Source organism: Chroicocephalus ridibundus, chromosome 18 (assembly GCF_963924245.1).
Source record: "Chroicocephalus ridibundus chromosome 18, bChrRid1.1, whole genome shotgun sequence".
NCBI lineage: Eukaryota > Metazoa > Chordata > Aves > Charadriiformes > Laridae > Chroicocephalus > Chroicocephalus ridibundus.
The window spans coordinates 2,361,226-2,381,583 of NC_086301.1; the positions used below are offsets into that span (position 1 = coordinate 2,361,226).

The following is a 20,358-nucleotide window of genomic DNA, read 5'->3' on the forward strand; positions in this document are numbered from 1 at the left end:
AAATGAGAGTGTCCAGTATAGCATTGCAGCTCCAACGGAATGAATAAGAGATGATTAGCCTTATCTTGGCCTCGTGCAGTTCTCCTGCTGTGGGAAAGCTGTGCTAACGTTTTTCTTTCCCTGTGTTGCAGCTTTCCTCCCAAGCAGTTTCTGCATGTACACCACGGTGGTTGCCATGACTGGTTGGTATATGGACAAGACCTCTGTAGCAGTGCTGGGGGTGGCTGCTGGAGCCCTTCTGGGCTGGCCCTTCAGCGCAGCTCTTGGGTAAGGAGAGGAGGGCTCAGGAGTTTTGCACTTTGTCAAATGTTTCTTGCCTGGTTGGGGAGAATGTAGGTGCTGGAGAGCTGGAGGAAGAACCTAGCAGGAACTGAGCTGCCAGCCTAGTCCAGGATCATTGCTACAGGCTCCCATAGCCTGATTTCTTTGCTTTTGAAGAACTTACATTGAGAAGAATTCTGGATCCTAATAACACTGAGAGAGTAAGGCTTGAGCTGGATGACTAGAATATGGAGCCCAGTGAAAGGATGGTTCTGTTCCAGCTACTGCCTCATTTGCTTTGAGGGGGCAGGAAAACCTGCAGTGGGGAAAGACAAAGTCTCCAGTTGATACCTGGTCTCTCTTTCAGGCTTCCTATTGCCTTTGACTTGTTGATACTGAAGCAGAGGTGGAAAAGTTTCCTAAACTGGTGCGTGATGTCATTGATCCTGTTTTTGGTAAGTGCCTGTAACAACGCAACGAGGGAACAGATTGGGATTGCAAAAGAAGGGGTGGGTTCCATTAAGAAAATCAAATGCAGTTTTTGAGCAGTCCAGTCTAAAGTTTCTGGCACTTTAAATAATAGATGCTTTCTTTCAGGTGCCCTTGGTAGTTGTGGACAGCTATTACTATGGGAAGCTGGTAGTTGCGCCTCTCAACATTGTTTTATACAATGTCTTCACCTCTCACGGACCTGATCTCTATGGTGAGTTTAAGATAACAAAACAGGAAAGGGGTCGGGAGTTTTCTTGCTACTGTCTTGCTACCATCACCCACCAGGTCTTGATTGCCAATCCTTTTTTTGATGTACTCAAAAGCAAAAGCAGACTGCGAGCTCCAAAGGGCTGCAGGTCCAGCTTTTTACCACATGATGTCTCTCTCGAGCTGGGAATCCTCAGGCCATTGGCGGATTTCTCCACGCTGTGAGTTAAGCTGCTTTTGTTGTTCGCTTTCAAGTTCTGTAAACCATTGTGAGACCTCTCAGCATCACAGGAGAGGACTGTCACTAGCAAACGTATCTGGATGCTACGCGAGTGCAGTGGGCACAACTGATACATGTGTGCGTTTGTCAGCTTCAGTCGAGTTCTTGGCAATTGCTCCTCATGGTCAGGGTGCAGAACCTTGGGAAACTGCGTAACAGTGCAGAATGCATAGTTCTTTCAGTTCACAGACTTCCTGAGTCTCTGCTGTACCCTGGGAGTCTCCTTGCTTATTGGCAGTGTATGGCCTGGACTTTGCTAGAAGCAGAATCTGAGGTTACCATAAAGGCATCTAGTCTGCAGGCAAATTATCTGCCTATGAGGGGTTCCCTGGTACTGGCCATTTAGAATACTGTGTGACCCAAATCTCAGGTCTGAACCTTGATGTCAGTACTGTGTTATTTGCTTGGGAGCTGCTACTGCACTAAGTTGTTTGTATCACGTACTTCTAGAGCTGGAAAGTACAAAAGTATTATATTTCTAGCAGAGTTTCAGAGGGGCTGGCAGAGACTTCAAGGAGCTTAGGGTGCAGGGTCCCTGCGTCATCTCTGTCTCTGTTTAAGCCCTGATGAGATATTCTAGGAGGGATTCAGCAGTGGTTAGCAGCAAGGCTTTCTCTGGCAGTGCCCTGCAGGGCATATTTGTTGGTTCATTTGAAGGGCTGTTTTGGGTGGTGCTGAGTGGCGATTTGTTACTTGTGCTGTGGCACAGCAGGCCGACAGCTGCTTTGACATGGTTCCTTATCTCTGCAGGAAGGCTCTGAAGCCTCTTGCTGTGAATTTTCTGTAAGGAAACTCCAGGCCCTGTCTCTGATAGGTTTTGGCATGGGCTTGTGCCTGACCTTTTCCACACTGTGCATGAGTTGTTTCCAGAAGCCTCCAGGGACCAATCTATTCTGAAGTGTTTTATTCGTAGTGACATTCATGTAACATCCTCAGGCTAGTAAAAGAGCCTGCTTGAAATTGCTCTTTAATGCAATGTGGCCAGGACAACGCTGTGTGTTTAGAGAGCTTCAAAACACTTGGGAAAAATAACACTACCAGGGGAGATGAAAGGCTGGCCAGTCCCTTCTGGCTTTCGGGCTGGGATTTCCCGACTTTCACATGATGGGAGCAGGAACTGCTGGAGGTTGCAGAGTCATCAACCCATATCATTCTCAGTGTGAGCACCATGTTATTTTTCCTTTTGCCTGCAGACTGGAGTTCTGGAGACAAGGTTCATTTGGTTTGGGTTTTTTTTGTCTTTAGCGATACACTTCTGGATATATACAGTCTGTGCAATGAATATTTCCCTGGGGTGAATACGTTTCTACAGTAGCTTCTAAGTGTATATCCTGAAGCTTGATTCTGAGGCTTTGGGATGTTTTTGAGTACATATGTTCTAAGTATGCACAATTTGTGACAAAAGTTTTGTCCCACCTCCTGTGATCAGAGCCTTGGCTGTGACTTGCAGTGTGATGGCACTTTGGGAGGCTTTGTTCAACTTGGGTGGAATGTGCTGGAACTGTTTACATGACACCTTGCTCTGTTGAGTCCTGGTTCTTAAATAGAGTGAAAATAAGTGAAATGCAGAAAGCAGACTGTTTATTATACGAGCACTGAATCAGACTTGCTTACAATGAGGGCTGTGACTCATGATCAAATTATTGCAGCTTAGTTACTGCTTAACAGCTGAGCTACAGTTCCTGCCTGCATGCAGGCTTTTAGCCTGTGACAAACGCAGGGTGGGGCACCTTAGCTTAAGCCTATTTTACAACTCCTTTGCTTTGTCCTGAGCTGCCCTCACCGTTGCTGTTGTCAAGCTGCAGCATGGTAGCTTCTTAATTTCTATTAACTTGTCTGTGAGTTTGGTTTCTAGAAGTGCTCCTGGAGCCTGTCACAGAGCACAAAGTTTGAAGCGGTTTCTGGCTCAGCGTCTGACAGTGCTTCCAGTTGGTTATCCCCATGGAACCATAGCGTCATGAACACATGGGCCACAGCGTTCTTCCCACTGCTTTCATTAGTCTCTCTCCTACAGCCCACATCTGCTCAGCTCTAGCATGTGGGATACTTGCAGGAAGTTAAATCTTCTGTCGTGGTCTGAAGGCGATGCTGTGGAAGCATGTTCCCATCAATGCTGTGCATGGAGAGTACTTTAGTGTTCCGCTCTGCTTGAAAGACATTGTTCTGGGCCAGGACTTCTTGTATGCAATGGGGTTGTTCTTTTTTTATGTTGCAGTTCTTTCTCAGATCACCTTGAGTCGTTATGGATAACAAGAATAAAAGCATTTTGCCCTGGGAGGCATTGAGACTGAATGCCTCTGAATGGGTGAGTCATCACAGTGACCAAGCCTATTGCTTTTTGCCTGGTATCTGTGAATTATTTAACTTGCCCGTATAATGCACTGTTCTCCTCTCTTTTTTTTTCTTTTTTTTTTCCTCCTCACTCAGAGAAGAAAATCCCTCATTGGAGAAGGAGGGGAGGTTCCAGTGCTTCGTTCTTAAGGGCAATTCAGTCACACTGCAAAAAAATCTGAGAAAGTATCTCTTTTGTTAAAGCTGTGCTTCAGATCAGCTGACCTCTTTATTAGCAGAGTCCCTCAGGTCACCTCTGGGCCTTTAAGGCTGTATCTGTATTGTGGAGGAGGTGTGCTTCATGAAGTGTCATTCATTCCTGAATCCCAGGCAACCAAATCAGAGACCAGAATAGAAAGAGCCATAGTTAATTTCCTTTACTTTCCATAGCAGCCAGGGCAGGTAGAAGGGAGACAGTATGGTCCTTGGTACTATCCTTTAAAGATTTGGGGCTTGGCTGTGCTGTGCAGCTTAATTGTAGCTTAATACACTGGAGGGTAACGGCTTACATCAGTTTCAGAGGCTTTCTATCTTATCCTGGCATCTTTTATGATAAAGTGGATGTTATTTATAGCAGTGGGAGTTGGGGAGCAGGCTACGGAACGCAGTTCCAGTCCTTTTATTTGTAAGGAGAGGCCTTGGTACTCCACAGAAGTTACTAGAGTGGCCTAACCAGTGATAACCCTGCTGTAAGTCTTTAGAAACCTGTAGTATTGCCTCAGAAGGGAATCTGGAAGAGGCAGGGCTGGGAAGAAACCAAAGCCCCCTTTACACACACTTTTTCTAATGTCCACTGGAAGATTTACAGTGTGATACCCCAGACTGCCTCAGGTTTTTCCTTACAGACACATCCCACTTGGCAGCTCTGATTTCTAGGAAGGGTAGTATGCTTCAGTCCTAAAATGATCTTCTTTCTGCACGTGTTCAAGATCTGTCACAGTGATTATTTAGATTATTGCTGTCTTTAAATATGGAGAGTCACCAACAGAGTCTAGAGAGGGAGGAAGGGAGTTGGCACTATTGCCATGTTGTCACACGGATAACACTGTCCTGTCCATCACTTGATGTGATCTTTCAATCTACCATATCCCATATTCAGCCTTTCACAGACTGAGGATTGTGCTTCTGTGGGAATTGCAAGAATTATGAAGCAGGTATAGGGAGAGAGGTGGTGAATTTCTAATAATTCACTCCCTTAAGGCGCGTTACCCCCCAAAATCCAAATTGCTATTTGCTTTTAGTGCTAATAGCTAAAGGTTTCCTAAATGAACCTGAGTTGCTTGCACTTGGCCTTAGTAACTCCAGTGACATGTTTCTGATATTACTAGTGCAGCTTGTAATCATATTTAGCTGTAGGAGCTGCTGAGGTTTCGGGTTTTCCTTGCTGCTTTTCAGTTGTCTGATTAATTTCAACATGGACCCTATTTAAGTGTCTCTGATTGCAGGAAATTGCTGCGGCATGTGACACATGTCACAACAGTGTAGTGATTAAAGCCCCCGCGTGTCATTTACTGACTGATTGAGCTAATCACACTGAGAGAGTGGCAAATGTGTGGAGAGGAACTGGCATTCCTTATTGTTCAGGATTTTAAGCATCCTGAATTAAGAGTCCAAATAAATGACAGTTGGACTTGAATTTCTTTCAGTTTACATCCTTCGAAGCTTGCAACCAATACCCAAGTATGTCATGTTAGGAGGCAGAGTTGGCTTGCTCCTGCTTGAAGCTACACTGTAAGAACAAATTGAAGTAGGGACATTTTAAATAGTGTTGATTCTAAGGAGGTACCAAAACTAGCCTCTGGATGAACTTTAGTGGCGAAGTCTTATTGGGGCAAAGTGTGAATGTGAACCCTCTTTCTTGTTTCTTTTTAGTACATTTTCTATTTCTGCCAACATGGAGTATACATCATCACTCCAGAATTATAATTATCTCTTATTAACATTGTGTGGTTTTGTGTTATTCTTCTGTTACATCTCTGCAATTAGAAAGAATGAATTTGGAGTCAAATTTCCTAGTCTTGCTGTGTAGGCTTTCTTAATGCAAGGGTGAATTCTGTGTCACAGAACTCTGCTGGGCAAGGCTGACTGTTGGAGTGGCCTGTGATTCATGAGCAGCGGATGTGATATTGACTATGACCCAGAGAAAAAGGAAGGAGAAAAATAATTTCTGAAAGGGAAGACAATGAATTATCTTCGGCAGACATAATTGTGGGATGCTCTGGTGCCTTTGTATGGCTATTGATTAACTCATGCCATGGTTATGTTAGTTTTATGGGTGAGGGGCAGAACCATGAGACTGCTTTGAGATGGCTCAGGCTTATTCCATGGGGCTGCATCCTCTGTCCAGCTGCAAGATTTTCTGTCCACACCCTTTCCATTCTTTGGTTCAAATACGCTTGCAATGGGGTGAATTCATGTCTGCTGCTGATTATCTCAGTCTGTGTCAAGCAGATAAGGAATGAAGCTGCTGTTACATATGGATCTCATACATGCTTGTACTTAAAAACTCTTGTTTCCTTTTCTCATCCTTCAGGTACAGAACCCTGGTCCTTCTATTTCATCAATGGCTTTCTGAATTTTAACGTGGTATTTATTTTGGCACTGCTTGTGCTGCCACTGACTTGTCTCATGGAGTGTCTGCTTCAGAAGTTTCATGGTGAGTGCAAGACAGCTGTGAGAGCCAAGCACAGACAGCCTGGATTTCAACCTTGTTACTAAAGGGAGAGCTTGCCTGCCAAAAAGCACCTTTCCTTTATTGGAAGTGAAACTAGGTTCAGGGAAAGTCTTTGGAATAATAGCAAGGTTCCTAGAGCTCATTACTCAGTTCAGTATTGACCCCACAATGGAGTTGCTGTGTAGAAAGAACATGCAGTGAGATGCATCTAGTTGCGTGCTGCCTGTAAAACGACAGAAACATTTTTTTCTCTTTAAGGATGATTACTGTGTTTCCTGCCTCCACCTCAAGAAGAACAATGTGTTCTCAAGGCTGAACTATCCATACCCGGAGTAAGCTTAACAAGTTGTATGGTACATAACCTTCAGCCAGACATGCAAATGCATTAGAAATAGCCTGGTCAGAAATCTTGAGGGGGAAAGAAACTGTGTACCCATTGTTGTTTCCATCTTATTTGCAGCTGGACATGGTAGCCTTTAGAGTTATTTGGGGAACCTTTTGCTGGCTCTTCCGTTGTTACTTTTTTATACCACTGCCAGAAATGTTTTCTGTGGCAGCTTGAGAGAACAGAATTATTCTTTCCTTTTTGATTGTTGAGTCTGAGCCTACAAATAGGCATCCTCTGGTCTCTGCTGCTGCTGCCTGCATTGGGATTGAACTTGGTCTCTTCTGTCCAGTGTGAAAGGCACTCTTCAACTCACAGGACTGAGCCTTGGCAGGACAGTCTTGCTACCCCACGCTTTGGGAAGCGTTCACATAGATGTGCATATACTGAGATTAGAGAAAGGAGGAACCAGAATATTCCCTCCTTCGTGTTGGGTTTCTCTTAAATAGAATGACATCAGTTTAAACACGTGACATTTGGCAAATAACTCGAGAGAGGAAAAAGGTGTTGAGGAAGTGTGAATACCTCTCTGCCATTTTCCTAAGGAAGATTCATTAAGCATCAGCAGCAGCCTTCAGATTCATCAGTCCAGTTAGTGCTTCATTTTCTGATTTTTTACTGAATACAAGAAACAATAACATCATAATCCTTGCTGAAAATGTATGTTAACGGGTATTTGCTGATATCTGTTTCTTGTATATGAATGACATACCGTCAGAAACCAGTAAAAGCTCAGTAGGAGATCCTGTAAATGCAAGATTTCCTATTGTTCGCTTGATGTTCTTGTACTTAACAGCAGGAGCAATTCTGCAGAGTGCTTTGTTCTTATTGTCTGTGAAATGCCGTTAGCTTAATTGCTTAAGTCTGCTGTTGGGAGTAGCAAGGGGGCAGAAAAGGGACTGAAAATTGTCAGGCACTGTAGTACCCTCCTCAGTGTGACTAAAATTCAGGGTAATTGTTGTTATTTTTGAATCAGTTATTTCCTCTGTTCAGCAGAAGGTGCCTGAGAGACCTCTCATGCTGTTATTTTTGTAATTAAGCAATGAAGGTTGTGGAAACATCAGTCACTAAATAACCATTTGTAAGTGGAAGGGTAGGACCAGAGGAGATCTTTCTGATCTTCCTATGGATAGCATAATGCGCAGCAGGAAATCTAGTACTTCTGACTACCCGTCTAGACATGTCACTTCTTGATGTTTCTTGCTTGGATTCAGTAACTCAGTTGCTTATTTTCTTCTTTTGGTCTTCTGAAGTCTGTTGAAATTGTTAGTATTGTAGGAATCTACAAAAATTCTCTGATCAAAATTCTATACTGGCTGTTCGGACAGGTTACCTGGATTTTAACAACATGGCTGCTTAGAACATGGTGTGTTTGTATCTGAAGGCAATGGTTCGGGTCTGAAGAATGGGCTTTTGAACGTGAAATATAATTGTATAAGAGGGGGGGAATAGGATAACTCTCTCATTCTTACATTAATACTTTACTGAGTGTTTGTTTCTTTCAGTTCAGAATTTGGGCCGTCCCTACTGGCTGACACTAGCTCCTATGTACATTTGGATAGTGATTTTCTTCAGTCAGCCGCACAAAGAAGAGAGGTTTCTCTTTCCCATCTATCCCCTCATCTGTCTCTGCGGTGCTGTGGCTCTGTCTGCTCTTCAGGTAAGTTTTAGTGGAACACATCTTTTTTAATGAGCTCATACCTTTCGTAGGCATAACTGCTAGCTGACTTCTTTAACATTGCTTCCCAAAGCTTGGGAACATTTGCAGAATATCTGTGTCTGTGACACAATCTACAGTGATTACACAATCCAGGACTGTGCTATGCATAACTTGATAATCACTTTTAATCTGTTAGCTGGTACAGTTTTCATTTTTGAACCATGTTTCATGGATACGTGTTTTGACTCTGGAAGCAAAATGCACAGCCATTCTAATAGTGAAGTGTGTGTGTTGTTGATTTTACAAATTAAACTATAATCTTCCTGTACACGTTGATTGAGAGTATGTGGAAAACTATTAGCCCTCTGTAAGATGTGATGTAAAACCAAAAATATTTGGGATTTCCCTCCTGAGTGTCATACAGAATGAGCTCATCTAATAATCTTGGACTTCAGTGCAGACTGCTTCACAGCCCTGCAAAAAAAGATTAAATTTCATGGCTTTATAAGGTGATCACATTAGGACCTTGTCCATGATTGCATGAAGTGATAAATGGTTGAGAATATTTCCTCACCACTAATCATTTCATGATGACTTTAAGTTGTTCCCCCGTCCCAAGTGGGAATTTCTGGTGAGGAGCAGTTGTGAGGTTGTAGTGCCAATACAACACAACATGCAAGAGGTGTCATGAGGATTAGTAACTTGCTTATAGCATTGTGCCTCTTTTGTCTGCTGTTACGCAAGCTTTAAGGGGCAGGAATGTGTCTGTGGGGGAAATGCATTTTGTTGTATCCTAGTAGGAATCCCTCACTGAATTGAAAAAGGAAAAGTGGTCTTGTTTAGGCATTGGGAAATTACATTGGACATTTGGAAGAGCCAAAAATTGGACGTTTAGTAAATACCACTTGAAATGCTTCACAGAATGAAGCACTAATACACGTTGCTATACACCTTCCCAAAGTTCTAAACTATTCATCTTTCCTCTGTTAAAGAGGCAGAGGAATGCAGTGACTAGTCCCTGTTAGAGTATTGGATGTAGTTCCTCCTGGGTATTCCCAGAAAGGCTTTTAAATTAGAAAAACCTAAAGGGCATTTCTTTTAACAGTTTCAGAGTGGCTTGTGTTTAAAGGTGGATGCAGAATGTGCTGTGTGTTCTTTTATCCACTTCAAAGCTGTAGCTTGTACAGACAGGGTAAACAACCATAGGTCACTCAGTAAATTTGGGTCATAGAACTGAGAGGAAGTCAGTCCAGCACTGAAAATGAGGTCTGCCTCTGTAGGGACGTTCTACAGAAGTCTCTGAAAGGGACACTTGCTGCTGGTTCACCTGGGAACAACCAAGGTGGAGCTCTGGTAGAGAGCACTTTACATCTTGACTAGAGGCCTTCCTAAGGAAAAGACCTGAAAACGTTTTTAAATACCCTAGATTATCAGTTAAGAAACGTGGCTGAACTATGTGAGTTTCTGTGCATTTTCTATGTGTCTGAATGAAAAAATGAAGACCAAAGATCTAATGGGAGATGCAGGCACTGCTGTAAGGCCCTTATGAAAAACAGAATTTTGCTAAACATACAGGAGATTGAGTAATTTTATATTGTCTTTTTTAAAAATCTTTCCTCAGAAATGTTACCACTTCGTATTCCAGCGCTACCGCCTGGAACACTACACAGTCTCCTCCAACTGGCTGGCTCTGGGGACTGTCTTCCTCTTTGGCCTTTTGTCATTGTCACGCTCTGTTGCCTTATTCAGAGGTTGGTATTTTAGACTTGCTCTGTGCTTTCCTGGGTATTGGCCTTGGCAAGTCTTAAGGCCTGCCAAAGTTGTGCTGCTTTGACTATAGCAGCACAGTAGAAATAAGGAACCTCAAAAGTTTGGATGTCAGCGTTGCAGGGAAAGGAATAAGTTCTAATGGTCATCATTAATGAATGATTGTGTGTGTGTGTATGTGCATTCATACATGTATGTATGAACATATGTATGTATTCATGTATGTATGAAGTTATCACTAGAATTATATCGGTTAAAAATCTGCTGCCTTTCACCTTCAGCCAGTACAACTATACTGATATAAAACCCGTACCTGTACTAGTATTAAAGCAGATACTTTAACTTTCAAAGCATTTTCCCATTTAAAACTTGTAATTAGGTGGATGTGTCCTTAATGGAGATGGATTAGATATTGTCCTTAAGTACTTTCTTGAATCAGAGCCATGCAGTCAACCTTTCCACCTCATCAATATTTTTTTGATTGATGGTAGCCATTGACAGGACAGGAGAATGTGAATAAAGGTGGTAGGCTACAAGCACTTTTAAAAGGAGGGGGAGCTTTGGAATCCAGCCATATTTTGCATAGGCCAATTCATTTATTCAAGAAGTTATCAGTTAAAAAGTTATGTATGTACAATTTTTTGTAGTCTTTCAAAAGCAGTCATGTAAATATCACCTATTTCTGTAGCCTTATTTACAACTTACTGCCTTCTATAGGCTACCACGGGCCCCTGGACCTGTACCCAGAATTTCACAGGATTGCTACTGACCCAAGTATTCACACTGTGCCGGAGGGGAGACCAGTTAATGTCTGTGTAGGAAAAGAGTGGCACAGATTTCCAAGCAGTTTTCTCCTGCCAGATAAGTAAGTTGTTCAATGTAAAAGGTACAATTTTGTGAGATCCATAAGGAGTGGCACTTCTCATAAGAAGTATTTATGGGAGTAACCTTCAAGACCCTGTATCTCTGTTGACATGAGCATATCCAAAGCAAAGCATTCTGAAGTTTATTGTCAGCAGATTATGTTGGCCACAAGCTATTGAAAATTTGTAGTGTGACTACTCCTCTAACAGGGCTGGCCACCCTCAGGAATGAAATGTCCTTGGTTATGCTTTTGGTTTTCTCCACACAAAATATTACTAGGTCCTGCATTTTCCTGCTGGGCTTTCTGACACTCTTCTCTGCAGTTGGCAGCTCCAGTTCATCCTGTCAGAATTCAGGGGCCAGTTACCAAAACCGTTTGCCAAGGGACCAATGGCCACACGGATCATTCCCACTGACATGAATGACCAAAACAAGGAAGAGCCATCTCGATATGTAAGAATTATATTCCTGTTTTCTTTTCCTTACCTTATAATTTCTATTAATATAATGCCTATGATTGGGTCTTCCCATTTGTTTTCATGGGGACCATACAAGTTACAGAACAGAAATGGGCTCTCTGCAGCACGTGGAAATTTCCCTATTTGTGTTCGTGGTTTCTGTTTGCATTTCATCTGCCTAGTTTTCACTTAAAGACGTAATAATAATAAAAAAAGAAGCAGAAGAAGTAATAATTCCTAGTCATTGCAATTTTGGGTTTAGTATAATGTGTTACTGTGATCACAGGAAAGTGAACTGAATGTGTAGTTTGAAATCCCCCACAGAAAATGTTATTGAGCAGGGACTGAATTTTTCCTTTGTACTTTCCTTTCTTTTTAAGTATAAATGTATTCATCATATTTACAACTGAGAAGGAGGAACTTAATTCGGAACTTGACTGAAACAATTGCTCAGTGATTTCAGTGTGAATCTGTTAAGATAACGTATACTGGTATTATTAATTTGTTACTTTTCCTGGTTATATTGTGTTACCTAAACAAAAACAGTGCACACACGTGAATATTTTAAAATTATTGTCAGCTAACTTCTTTAAAATTGTTTAGCAGGTTAAATCTTAGCAGTGCACTAAAAATTCTTTGCAGTGCAGTAGATATTTAGTCATCTTTGCTTTTTTGTCCTAAGCATTGAATGAGAGGAACTGCCAAGAAATGCACAGTCCTTTCTTTATTCTGTTTTAGCACCTTGGAGGATAACTTTGATATGCCCATCAGTATATAGGAAGCACTCGCATGTAATGGGCCAGCTCTCTGGTTTACATGAGTGGGTCTATCCTGGCTGAAGACAACAGTAGGCATATGCTTGTTTTTGTGGCTCATGACTTTGGGCTGTTAGACAATGTGCAAGCGCTTGTAATCTGCTCACAGAAGTGGATGGAAGGCAAGTACTATAACACAGGAGCAAACTGTGTGGTTAAAAGCAGGGATCAATCTTCTGGGTTAAAGCTCTCTTATTTTGAGCCTCATTATGTAGTTACTGGAAATGGGAAGGAGGCGTGTTCCCACCTGAGAGAAGCTGTCTGCTGCAGTGCATTTAATTTACAAAATCTTTAACTGTGGCATATTTTTAGCACAGACAGCTGGCTGGTGCGCAGCCTGTGACTAATGGAGCAAAACACGCTTCTGCTTCACGTTTATTTCTTAATGTCACCCTACAATTTTGTTATTTCTCATGCAAGGAAAAGGGCCTAGGACATTGGAACTTAGCTACTAAATGTGATTTTTAAATGGGATTTTAAAACTTTTACTTCTGACCTGCTAATGACACCAAGAGAACAAGATCTTTTCTCAAATTTAGTCAGCTTATGAGTGCAAGCATACCCAGATTTTTTTTTAAAAAAAGTTAGCAAGCACTGGAAAGGACCATCATAGCAGATAAATCTAAATAGCATGAGCCTGTTGGTCATTTAAAAGAAATGGTTCAAAAGGATTATCTGAGCTGTGGACAGCTTAAAACAAATTAATGGCTACAGAAATGGACTGATCTCTCTGTTTCAAGTGTAAGTAGTAAGTATATATTACTGCCCTGCTTCAAAATTGAAGAGTAAATCTCAGTGTTTCTGTTGCTATGAGACACTGGGGAAGAGTGATTTGATCTTCTTGTTTTGCAATTCTTCCTTCCTTAATCATGTTGAACAGCACTTAACTTGTACTTGTCCTACTGTGGAGATGCACTTGTCTCTGAAATTGCTAAGAAAGAGATAAGGAGTATTATCTCTTGCAAAGATGTATCCAAGCAGGAACAGTAGATTAGGCCTATAAGCTGAAACTGTTAAAAACTCCTGACTTCAGAGGATGTTTTTTGTGACCACTTTATGTTCACTTCTTTTCCTATTCCCTGTAGCTCTGTTTTGAACTGTAGGAACCACCTGAAGCTTGGTCTCATTTTTGAAATAAGTGTTTGAATGATCAGTAAAACATCTCTGGTTTTGCTCAAAACAGTTGAACTTTATCTGTGGTTAACCAGACAAGATCCTGTTGTGCTCTGTATGGCCAGGCTAACCTCCATCCAGACACCAGTGAGAAACATGTGGCTGCAGCAGTACAGCAGCAGGCTGTGCCCTTAGCTCCATCTTTCTACTATACCATGCTGACTCCTGTTATTCAGGATGTGATCAAATGTAGTTCTCCACCACTTAGCATAGTGGTTGCATCAAATAGAAAAAGAGGAGGAGGAAAAGGAAAGAACAGAAGAGAATAGTATGTAATTTGGAAAATCTTTGGAGCTCTGTTCACTAAGACCGACTTCTTTCTATAAAGAAACATTTCTAGGTCTGTACACCACCAAAATCTTGTGTAAATCCTCAAATAAGTGCATAGGTGCCATGTTGGCCCTCTGACCGGGATGAATGTTATCCTTAGCTTCAGTGTAACTTGTAAGAGTGCATTGTGCTCTACTTGGACTGGTAGAAGGGAAATCTGTCTTTCACCTGACGGATAATTCATATGCATTGGAAGTGCTAGCCCTTTTAGGGGGAGCATTTGGAATGAGAGAAGTGAGATCAGTCTTAGAGCTTGAGGCAGTAACTTGTCTTTCTCTGAATGATTCTACATCACTTACAGAAAAACTTGGTTAGTGGTTTGGGAGTCTTTTTGCTAATGAGCCAGAACCTCTCTCAGGGCCTGGAATATTCTTCTTATACAGTGCAAGAAATGGATTCAACATTCTCCTCAGCTGAGTTTCCCATGATGTAATTTCATTTGCCACTCAGTTGTGATGCCACGGAGCCATCTGGTATCTGCCTAATTAAATTGTTTTCAGCCTAAATTGTTACAATAATCTCAAAGGTGCTTCAGAAAAGTGAATTCAAGCATGTCCAAGGAAGTTTGCAATAAAATTTTGTGGGAGAGCAAAATGAAATGTGGGATACCTGAAGGAAGAGTTTGAGGGAGCAATACAGAGTAAGGTGTAGTCATCCTGGAGAATCTCAGCCATCTGCATTTAAGATAACTGATGGGTAGAGGCCTTTGCAAACTTGGTATAAGGGGCCTTAGTTTTTCATTTGACTAATGCAGCTATAGCTGCCCTGCCTTTTTCTTCACCTTTTCAACGTGGCAAGCTTATGCAGTGACTCTAAGGAAATTTGTTTCCTTGTTGAAACACTTGGTCATCACACATTACCTTTTTTCCTGACTTGATGAGATGTACACACATCAACAAGGTGTTGTGCAATCAACAAGACGCTACTGTGTATGTTGTGTTCTGCCATTGTTAATTAAAAGGAAAACTGCTACTTGGGAGAGCTGGCTTCCTAAGGAGGGTATAAAGATCACTCATGAAGGTCATGGGCCTTCCGTGTAAAAGTCAATGAAACCAAATGGACCAGGACTTGTTGCTCCCCAAACTTGATCATGTTCCTTCCACCAGGCTCATAACTTATTAATGTGAGTCCTGATAGGGTCCTTAGTCTTTCAGCCCTTGGTGCCCTGACTGTCATTTTACAAAGGTCAGTGATCTGACCTTGCAAGAACTCGCCTGTAGCTTGTGCATTGAAAAGCTCCTGCATGAAAAATGCAAGATTGCAATCTACGTTCTGTTCAGAGGCCCTGAGGGATGAACAAAGACAAGAGTTTGTGTCACCAGCTGAGAGACAATTTTTTTGTGTGCGCACTGTTGACAGGATCTGATAATGATGCTGTGTCATGCTGGGGCCATGGAGCCTGTTTCCAGACAATAATTCAGCACAGTGACTTGGTTTTATTACTGTCTTCGGAAAAAACTTGTAACCATTTACACCAAGATGCATGATGGAGTTCTTAGCCTAGCACAAAAATTTACGTACAGGTCACTTAGCCTCCTCATGAATTTCTTTCCTGAAAGTGCAGCGGATTGCTCAGTGGAAGTTGTCCTTGATTTTATACCTGGGAGTGGGAAGGAAACATGCACCTGTCCTCCTGTTCATGCAGTTGGGAGTTCAAACACAGACTTGGCAGCCGCAGGGTGTTTGGGAGGAGCTGGCTGGACCTTTCATTTGCTTGCCAGTTTCCTTGCTGCTTGCTGATCTAATAGGGCTGGGATTAGATGGCACAAAGTGGCCTGACACTCTGATAACCCTGTCCTGCTGGATGCAGGGAGTCGTGGCAGCTGGAAACTGAGATATCACAGTTGAAAACTTGTTATTTTTCCTAAACTCCCATGTTAAGTCTCTTTCGTTTCTCCCTTGTATTCCACCTGGGTGAAATATCTGCACAACTAATGAGACTCTCATTAAAATTTGCAAATATTTATTGATCAGAAGTTATGGTCTGTTTCCTGTTCCACTTAACCTGAGGAAAGACTCTGGTGATGTATTTTTTTAATATCTAAATCCATGTATTCTAGTTCCCTGATGTCTCCCAAATAAAAATAGACTATTGAAGGAAACCACCAATAATTACTAGGATGCACTGTACTTCACTGGTGTGTTTTCTCAGAAATTTCAAAATACTGTACTACATTTTAATGTGCAAATAACATATCAGAGGCAGAAGTGGCAATTGTTAGTCCCCTTTGGCAGTGGTGAATACTGAAGTGCCACAAGGACAGCTTACAGACCAACAGAGCCAGAAAAAGCACCCAAGAATTCTGTGCATTCTGGATTTGTGGAAAGAAATACTAGAGGTATAACTTTCAGATTCATCTGATTGGAAGTGGCACAAGAGCATAAGATAGTTGCAGACATCAGTCCTGTTGACTTCTAGTGCCTCTCAGGTCACTACTGCAAGCTTTTGCCAGAAAACTCAGCCAGTGCCAGATGTGAGAAAGTAGGACCCTTGGCTGACAAAACCTAGTGCCAGCAAAATACCCAAGTACAGGGCAATAACTGGTAGAACTTGCTCTCTTCCAGTGGCTGAAAGTAATTATGCCAGGAAAAGCTCACCTTTGCTGCTGTGCACTGCATCTGTGAGAGGCTCATTTTTCTGGTGTATTGTAATGATACAGCTACCCTGGTACAATTTAAGCATGGCTTTAGGCTTGGGGTATTTGACTTTTGAAAATGTGACTTAGAGCACTTAAAGACAATTAGATCTTCGACAGGAGGACATCAGCCCTTATTTGTAACCTCTCCTCTCCTCTATGCAGAGGTTTTTATGCAATATAGCCTCTTGTTGAGCTGCCTTGGATGAAACTTATCTCACATCTGATGGTTACTATTAAAAATAATTAAAAAAGAAATTTGTCCTGATAGGAACTCAAGTCTTCTTTGTAGCTGACAGTTCACATTTGTCTTGGCAGAGTTTTTATTCCTCAGCAGCTCAAGGGCACATCTGTAGGCATACCTGTGAAGAGTGGGGAGAAGAGGGCAGAAGGTGGGGGCTGTTGGCCAGAAAGGACACAGGATATTCATATAAATGAATAGTACAGCCTGCTCATATCCAAGAGCACTCTCTGCAGCAGGAAGGAGAAGGTTGCATAATGCGAGTCTCCTGAGGACATGGCCCACAGCTTGTTTAACTAGCAGGTCACACACATAATTCATTTCTGTGATGTTGCTTCCTCGAATGCATTTCCATGATTTGGCAGGATGTCACCAAACATTTTGGTCAGGGCAGAGCAGTTACTTGCGTCATAGGCAGCTGATAAAGGCATGACTGTGCTGATACCAAATTCACGTGGTCTGAGAGGTGCAATGTGATGTCCATCTGCTGCAAGTGAGCCAGTGAGAGTCATCAGTGCTACAGGACAGGTTATTCATGCACGAACCCCAGCATAATTTGTGCCAGACAACAAGCTTACTCTACCGGAATGACTTAATGTTTTCCATGATGCTGCTTAAGCCCTGCCATGAGATGACAAGATGGGTACCACGAAGCTTGCAGAGTGAGCAGGTTGTGGAGCGTGTGTGATCCTTGTGGGTAACCTGTATTGGTCTGTATGTGTTCCAAGCCAAATGTGCTGCAATTGCATGCAACTGATTGCAAAAGCACTTCCAAAGAAGGTATGAAAAATTAGATGAGTGAGGGGGTTTCTTTTGCAGAAAGTTGGCAGATACACTGTTTCTTATAGGAGGATAAACAGGGGAGCGTGAGGCCCTGGCTCCCCTCAGCCTGATCTATCCTGTATTCTGTTGTCTTTCTTGGGCAGTGGGTCAAGCCTTTACTGTGTGAACTTACCTGTACATTCTTTAGGGCCAGGACAGCACCTATACAAGGTGTTAATTGGCAGTGTCTTTGGATGTTTATACATTACAAACAGCTCATGATCATGACAAAGGAGTGCTGAGTTGGTACACTTCCCAGCATCCATGTATAGTATTCCTCTGGTCTACAGAAATATTCCTCTGGATGTGCCTTGACATAAGGTGCTCTTCTCACTATTGTGCATGTACTTTGGAGCAGAATTCATGAATTGCTGTTACAGTAGTGATAGGCATAGTTATCCATAGATCACTCAAAATGAGAGGATGTACTGGAAACTGCAAAGGTTTGTCACTTTCAGAGTTTTTATTTGCAGGGGGGAAGGAGGAATAAGCAACAGGCTTATTAAATAACAAATAATGTGGGAGGAAGTACATAATTAGAATTCAAAGTGATTTTGCCAAATTGGAGAAAGAATCTGAAAATAAAAAGGATGAAATTTAGTATGGACAGTGCACTAAACAGAAATAATTAGGTGAATACATGTGGGTTGAAGACCAGCCAGTTGGGCACAAGTCCTTCAGGAAAGGATCCAGGGGTGCAACAAATCATTGGATGAATACAGCTTAGTAATGCCATGCTGCTGTATAAAGAGATGAGCCACATAGAGGGTTATATGCACAGGAGCATGTTGTGCAACTGTTGCTTTGCTGCTCCGCATTAAAAAGTCCTTCATTGTACTTCATGCATTGGGAAATGCATTCAGGATAGACGTGGCTAATTGAAGACCTGCAAGAATGATCACAGGAGTGGAAAACATGACTACAGAGTAAAATAGGGTTGTGGAGAAGACAAGAGCCATCATCAGATAACAGAACCCTAGTATAACTATCTAGTATAACTATCACAAAGAAAATGATGTTTTCCTTGTTTGTGATGTAAAACAAGTAGGAACAAGCATGAACTGAGACAGAAAAAGATTCATTGTGGACATCAGGAAACCTTTCTAACAATAGAGATAGTGAAGCCTTTTGCCAGGGGAGCTTGTGGAGTTGGTGTTTTAAGAAGTTTTAAATAGCTAGTTAGACAACCACCAGGAAAAACAGAATTGGTTCTGCCGCCTCAAATTCCCCTCTGTGACTTGACAGTTCCTAACTAAGCGAGCTGGCAGTGGTACTTCCTCAGAGAGGGACCCTAGGACTCTCTTCCTATGACCAGAGCAGTAGTGGTACCTTGTATTCCCCCATAAAGGTTTTACTTGTTCCCTGTTCCCCCCTGTTTACTTATTCAAAATAGTTTACCATGTATCCTGCATGGAGCTTTTAACTTGTTGCTCAAAATTTAACCCCCTTCTCATTGATAAATAACAGCCTGTATAAAGGAACACATACAACCAGAAGCCAGCAGGAAATAAACCACAAGGATGTCTGTCTTTCTGCAGATTGACATTTCGAAATGCCACTATCTGGTGGACTTGGATACAGCAGCTGAAACACCAAGGGAGCCAAGGTATTCCTCCAACAAAGAAGAGTGGGTAACCATTGCCTACAAGCCATTCCTAGATGCTTCCAGGTATGCTTTGCACATTTAAGAGGGAGGGGGAAAGGCTGGCAGGTCTGTGAATTAATTCTGTTCAATTACCCACTTGCAAAAGTAGCTGTATACAGGAAGGAAAGAGACATTGGCAAATGCCAGCTTGAAATACAGTTCCCAGTAAAGGCAGCTTGCTGGCTAAAGTGGAACCTTTGTCAAACCTTTGCAATATTTATGACCTAGGTTGCTTTAGAGGGTGAAGCTAGCTGAGAAGGGTGGTGAGAAGGATTATTTTTAAAAGAATCCTCTCTGTGCACTTCTCGCTGAAGTAATGTTTTTTGGTTTGCTTTCTAAAGGCAAACCAAACTGACTTTTGTATCTGCTGTCTTGTTTCAGCCAAGTTCAGGACAGGTGTAAGTCAGTCTCAAAGAGCACGGGCAAATTTTATGAAAGCTGGCAGGCAGAGAGAGGAGGCAATCTCATCGAGTGAAAAGTCAGCATGGTCACACCTTATTAGGCATCAGAGAATCCATGGAGGAGACCTCTGTTAGAATCCATTCTTCATTAGTTCTACTGCTCACTGAAAAACTTACTTGCATGTCTGAACAGGAATTTCTGTGAGAAGCAGAAATTGAAATTGCTCTCCTCCAGGCTAACAGGGTGGAGTTCGGGTTGTCAAACTGGGAATGTTATTAATACATTCCTGCAAATAGAGAAATCCTCAGCTGTAAGGGGATGGTTATTTAGTCATTTAAAGCTCTGGTCATGTAGCTGTCATAACAGGACAGAGAGGCTGACTGGAAAAATCTCTGTAAAAAACTAACAGAGTTCAGTACCCTCCTTTTTTCTATGTGGGACCTTATTACTTCCTAGTAATACGACCCTCCAGGGAGGGGACTGGTAAAAGTGGTTGAACATGGAGAGAGTGATAATGTTAGAGCAACTCCCAGGAGTGTTCTAATGTTCCCAGCCTGCTGACACAAACAAGTTTTCTTGGCAAGGTTTTTCATGAACTATGTTTTCCGAGAGACCTGCTGTTACATTTGGGCAGGACTTTAGGAAGGGAGAATGAGATGGCCAATGAGTCTTATTAATGAGGCAATAGAAGCATCTGCATAAGAGTTTTGCAAAGGACTCCTTGTGCAGAGCACATACCCCTGGAGTGTGCATTTCTGCTTTGAGGACAAATTCATGTGTTTTTAAAGCTGGTTTATCTTGCTATCCTCTGCTGAACAGCCAAGCTTTTATTGTTTGGACCTAATCTAAAGTCTTTGAACTCAATCAGAGGCACTGAATCAGGTCCAAATGAGCCTTTAAGACACCTTGGGTTAA

At 42.1% G+C, this 20,358-nt stretch overlaps 1 protein-coding gene across 7 annotated transcripts in view; it reads left to right on the top strand.

Moving 5' to 3' along the window:
* Nucleotides 1-20,358, top strand: part of ALG9 (ALG9 alpha-1,2-mannosyltransferase) — a 43,955-nt gene that overhangs the window by 7,059 nt on the left and 16,538 nt on the right. For 5 of the 7 annotated variants that reach the window (XR_010073624.1, XR_010073625.1, XM_063355175.1 and 2 more), the window contains 10 exons: nucleotides 132-267; nucleotides 629-716; nucleotides 859-964; nucleotides 1,077-1,181; nucleotides 6,105-6,227; nucleotides 8,136-8,290; nucleotides 9,912-10,041; nucleotides 10,775-10,922; nucleotides 11,245-11,374; nucleotides 18,935-19,065. Coding sequence is in view for 5 of the 7 variants with exons in the window: in XM_063355175.1 (XP_063211245.1) it covers nucleotides 132-267; nucleotides 629-716; nucleotides 859-964; nucleotides 1,077-1,181; nucleotides 6,105-6,227; nucleotides 8,136-8,290; nucleotides 9,912-10,041; nucleotides 10,775-10,922; nucleotides 11,245-11,374; nucleotides 18,935-19,065 (1,252 nt within the window). In the remaining 2 variants the exon portion in view is untranslated. The remainder of the gene's footprint in view (nucleotides 1-131; nucleotides 268-628; nucleotides 717-858; nucleotides 965-1,076; nucleotides 1,182-6,104; nucleotides 6,228-8,135; nucleotides 8,291-9,911; nucleotides 10,042-10,774; nucleotides 10,923-11,244; nucleotides 11,375-18,934; nucleotides 19,066-20,358) is intronic. The other 2 variants (XM_063355176.1, XM_063355177.1) reach the window with 2 other exon arrangements.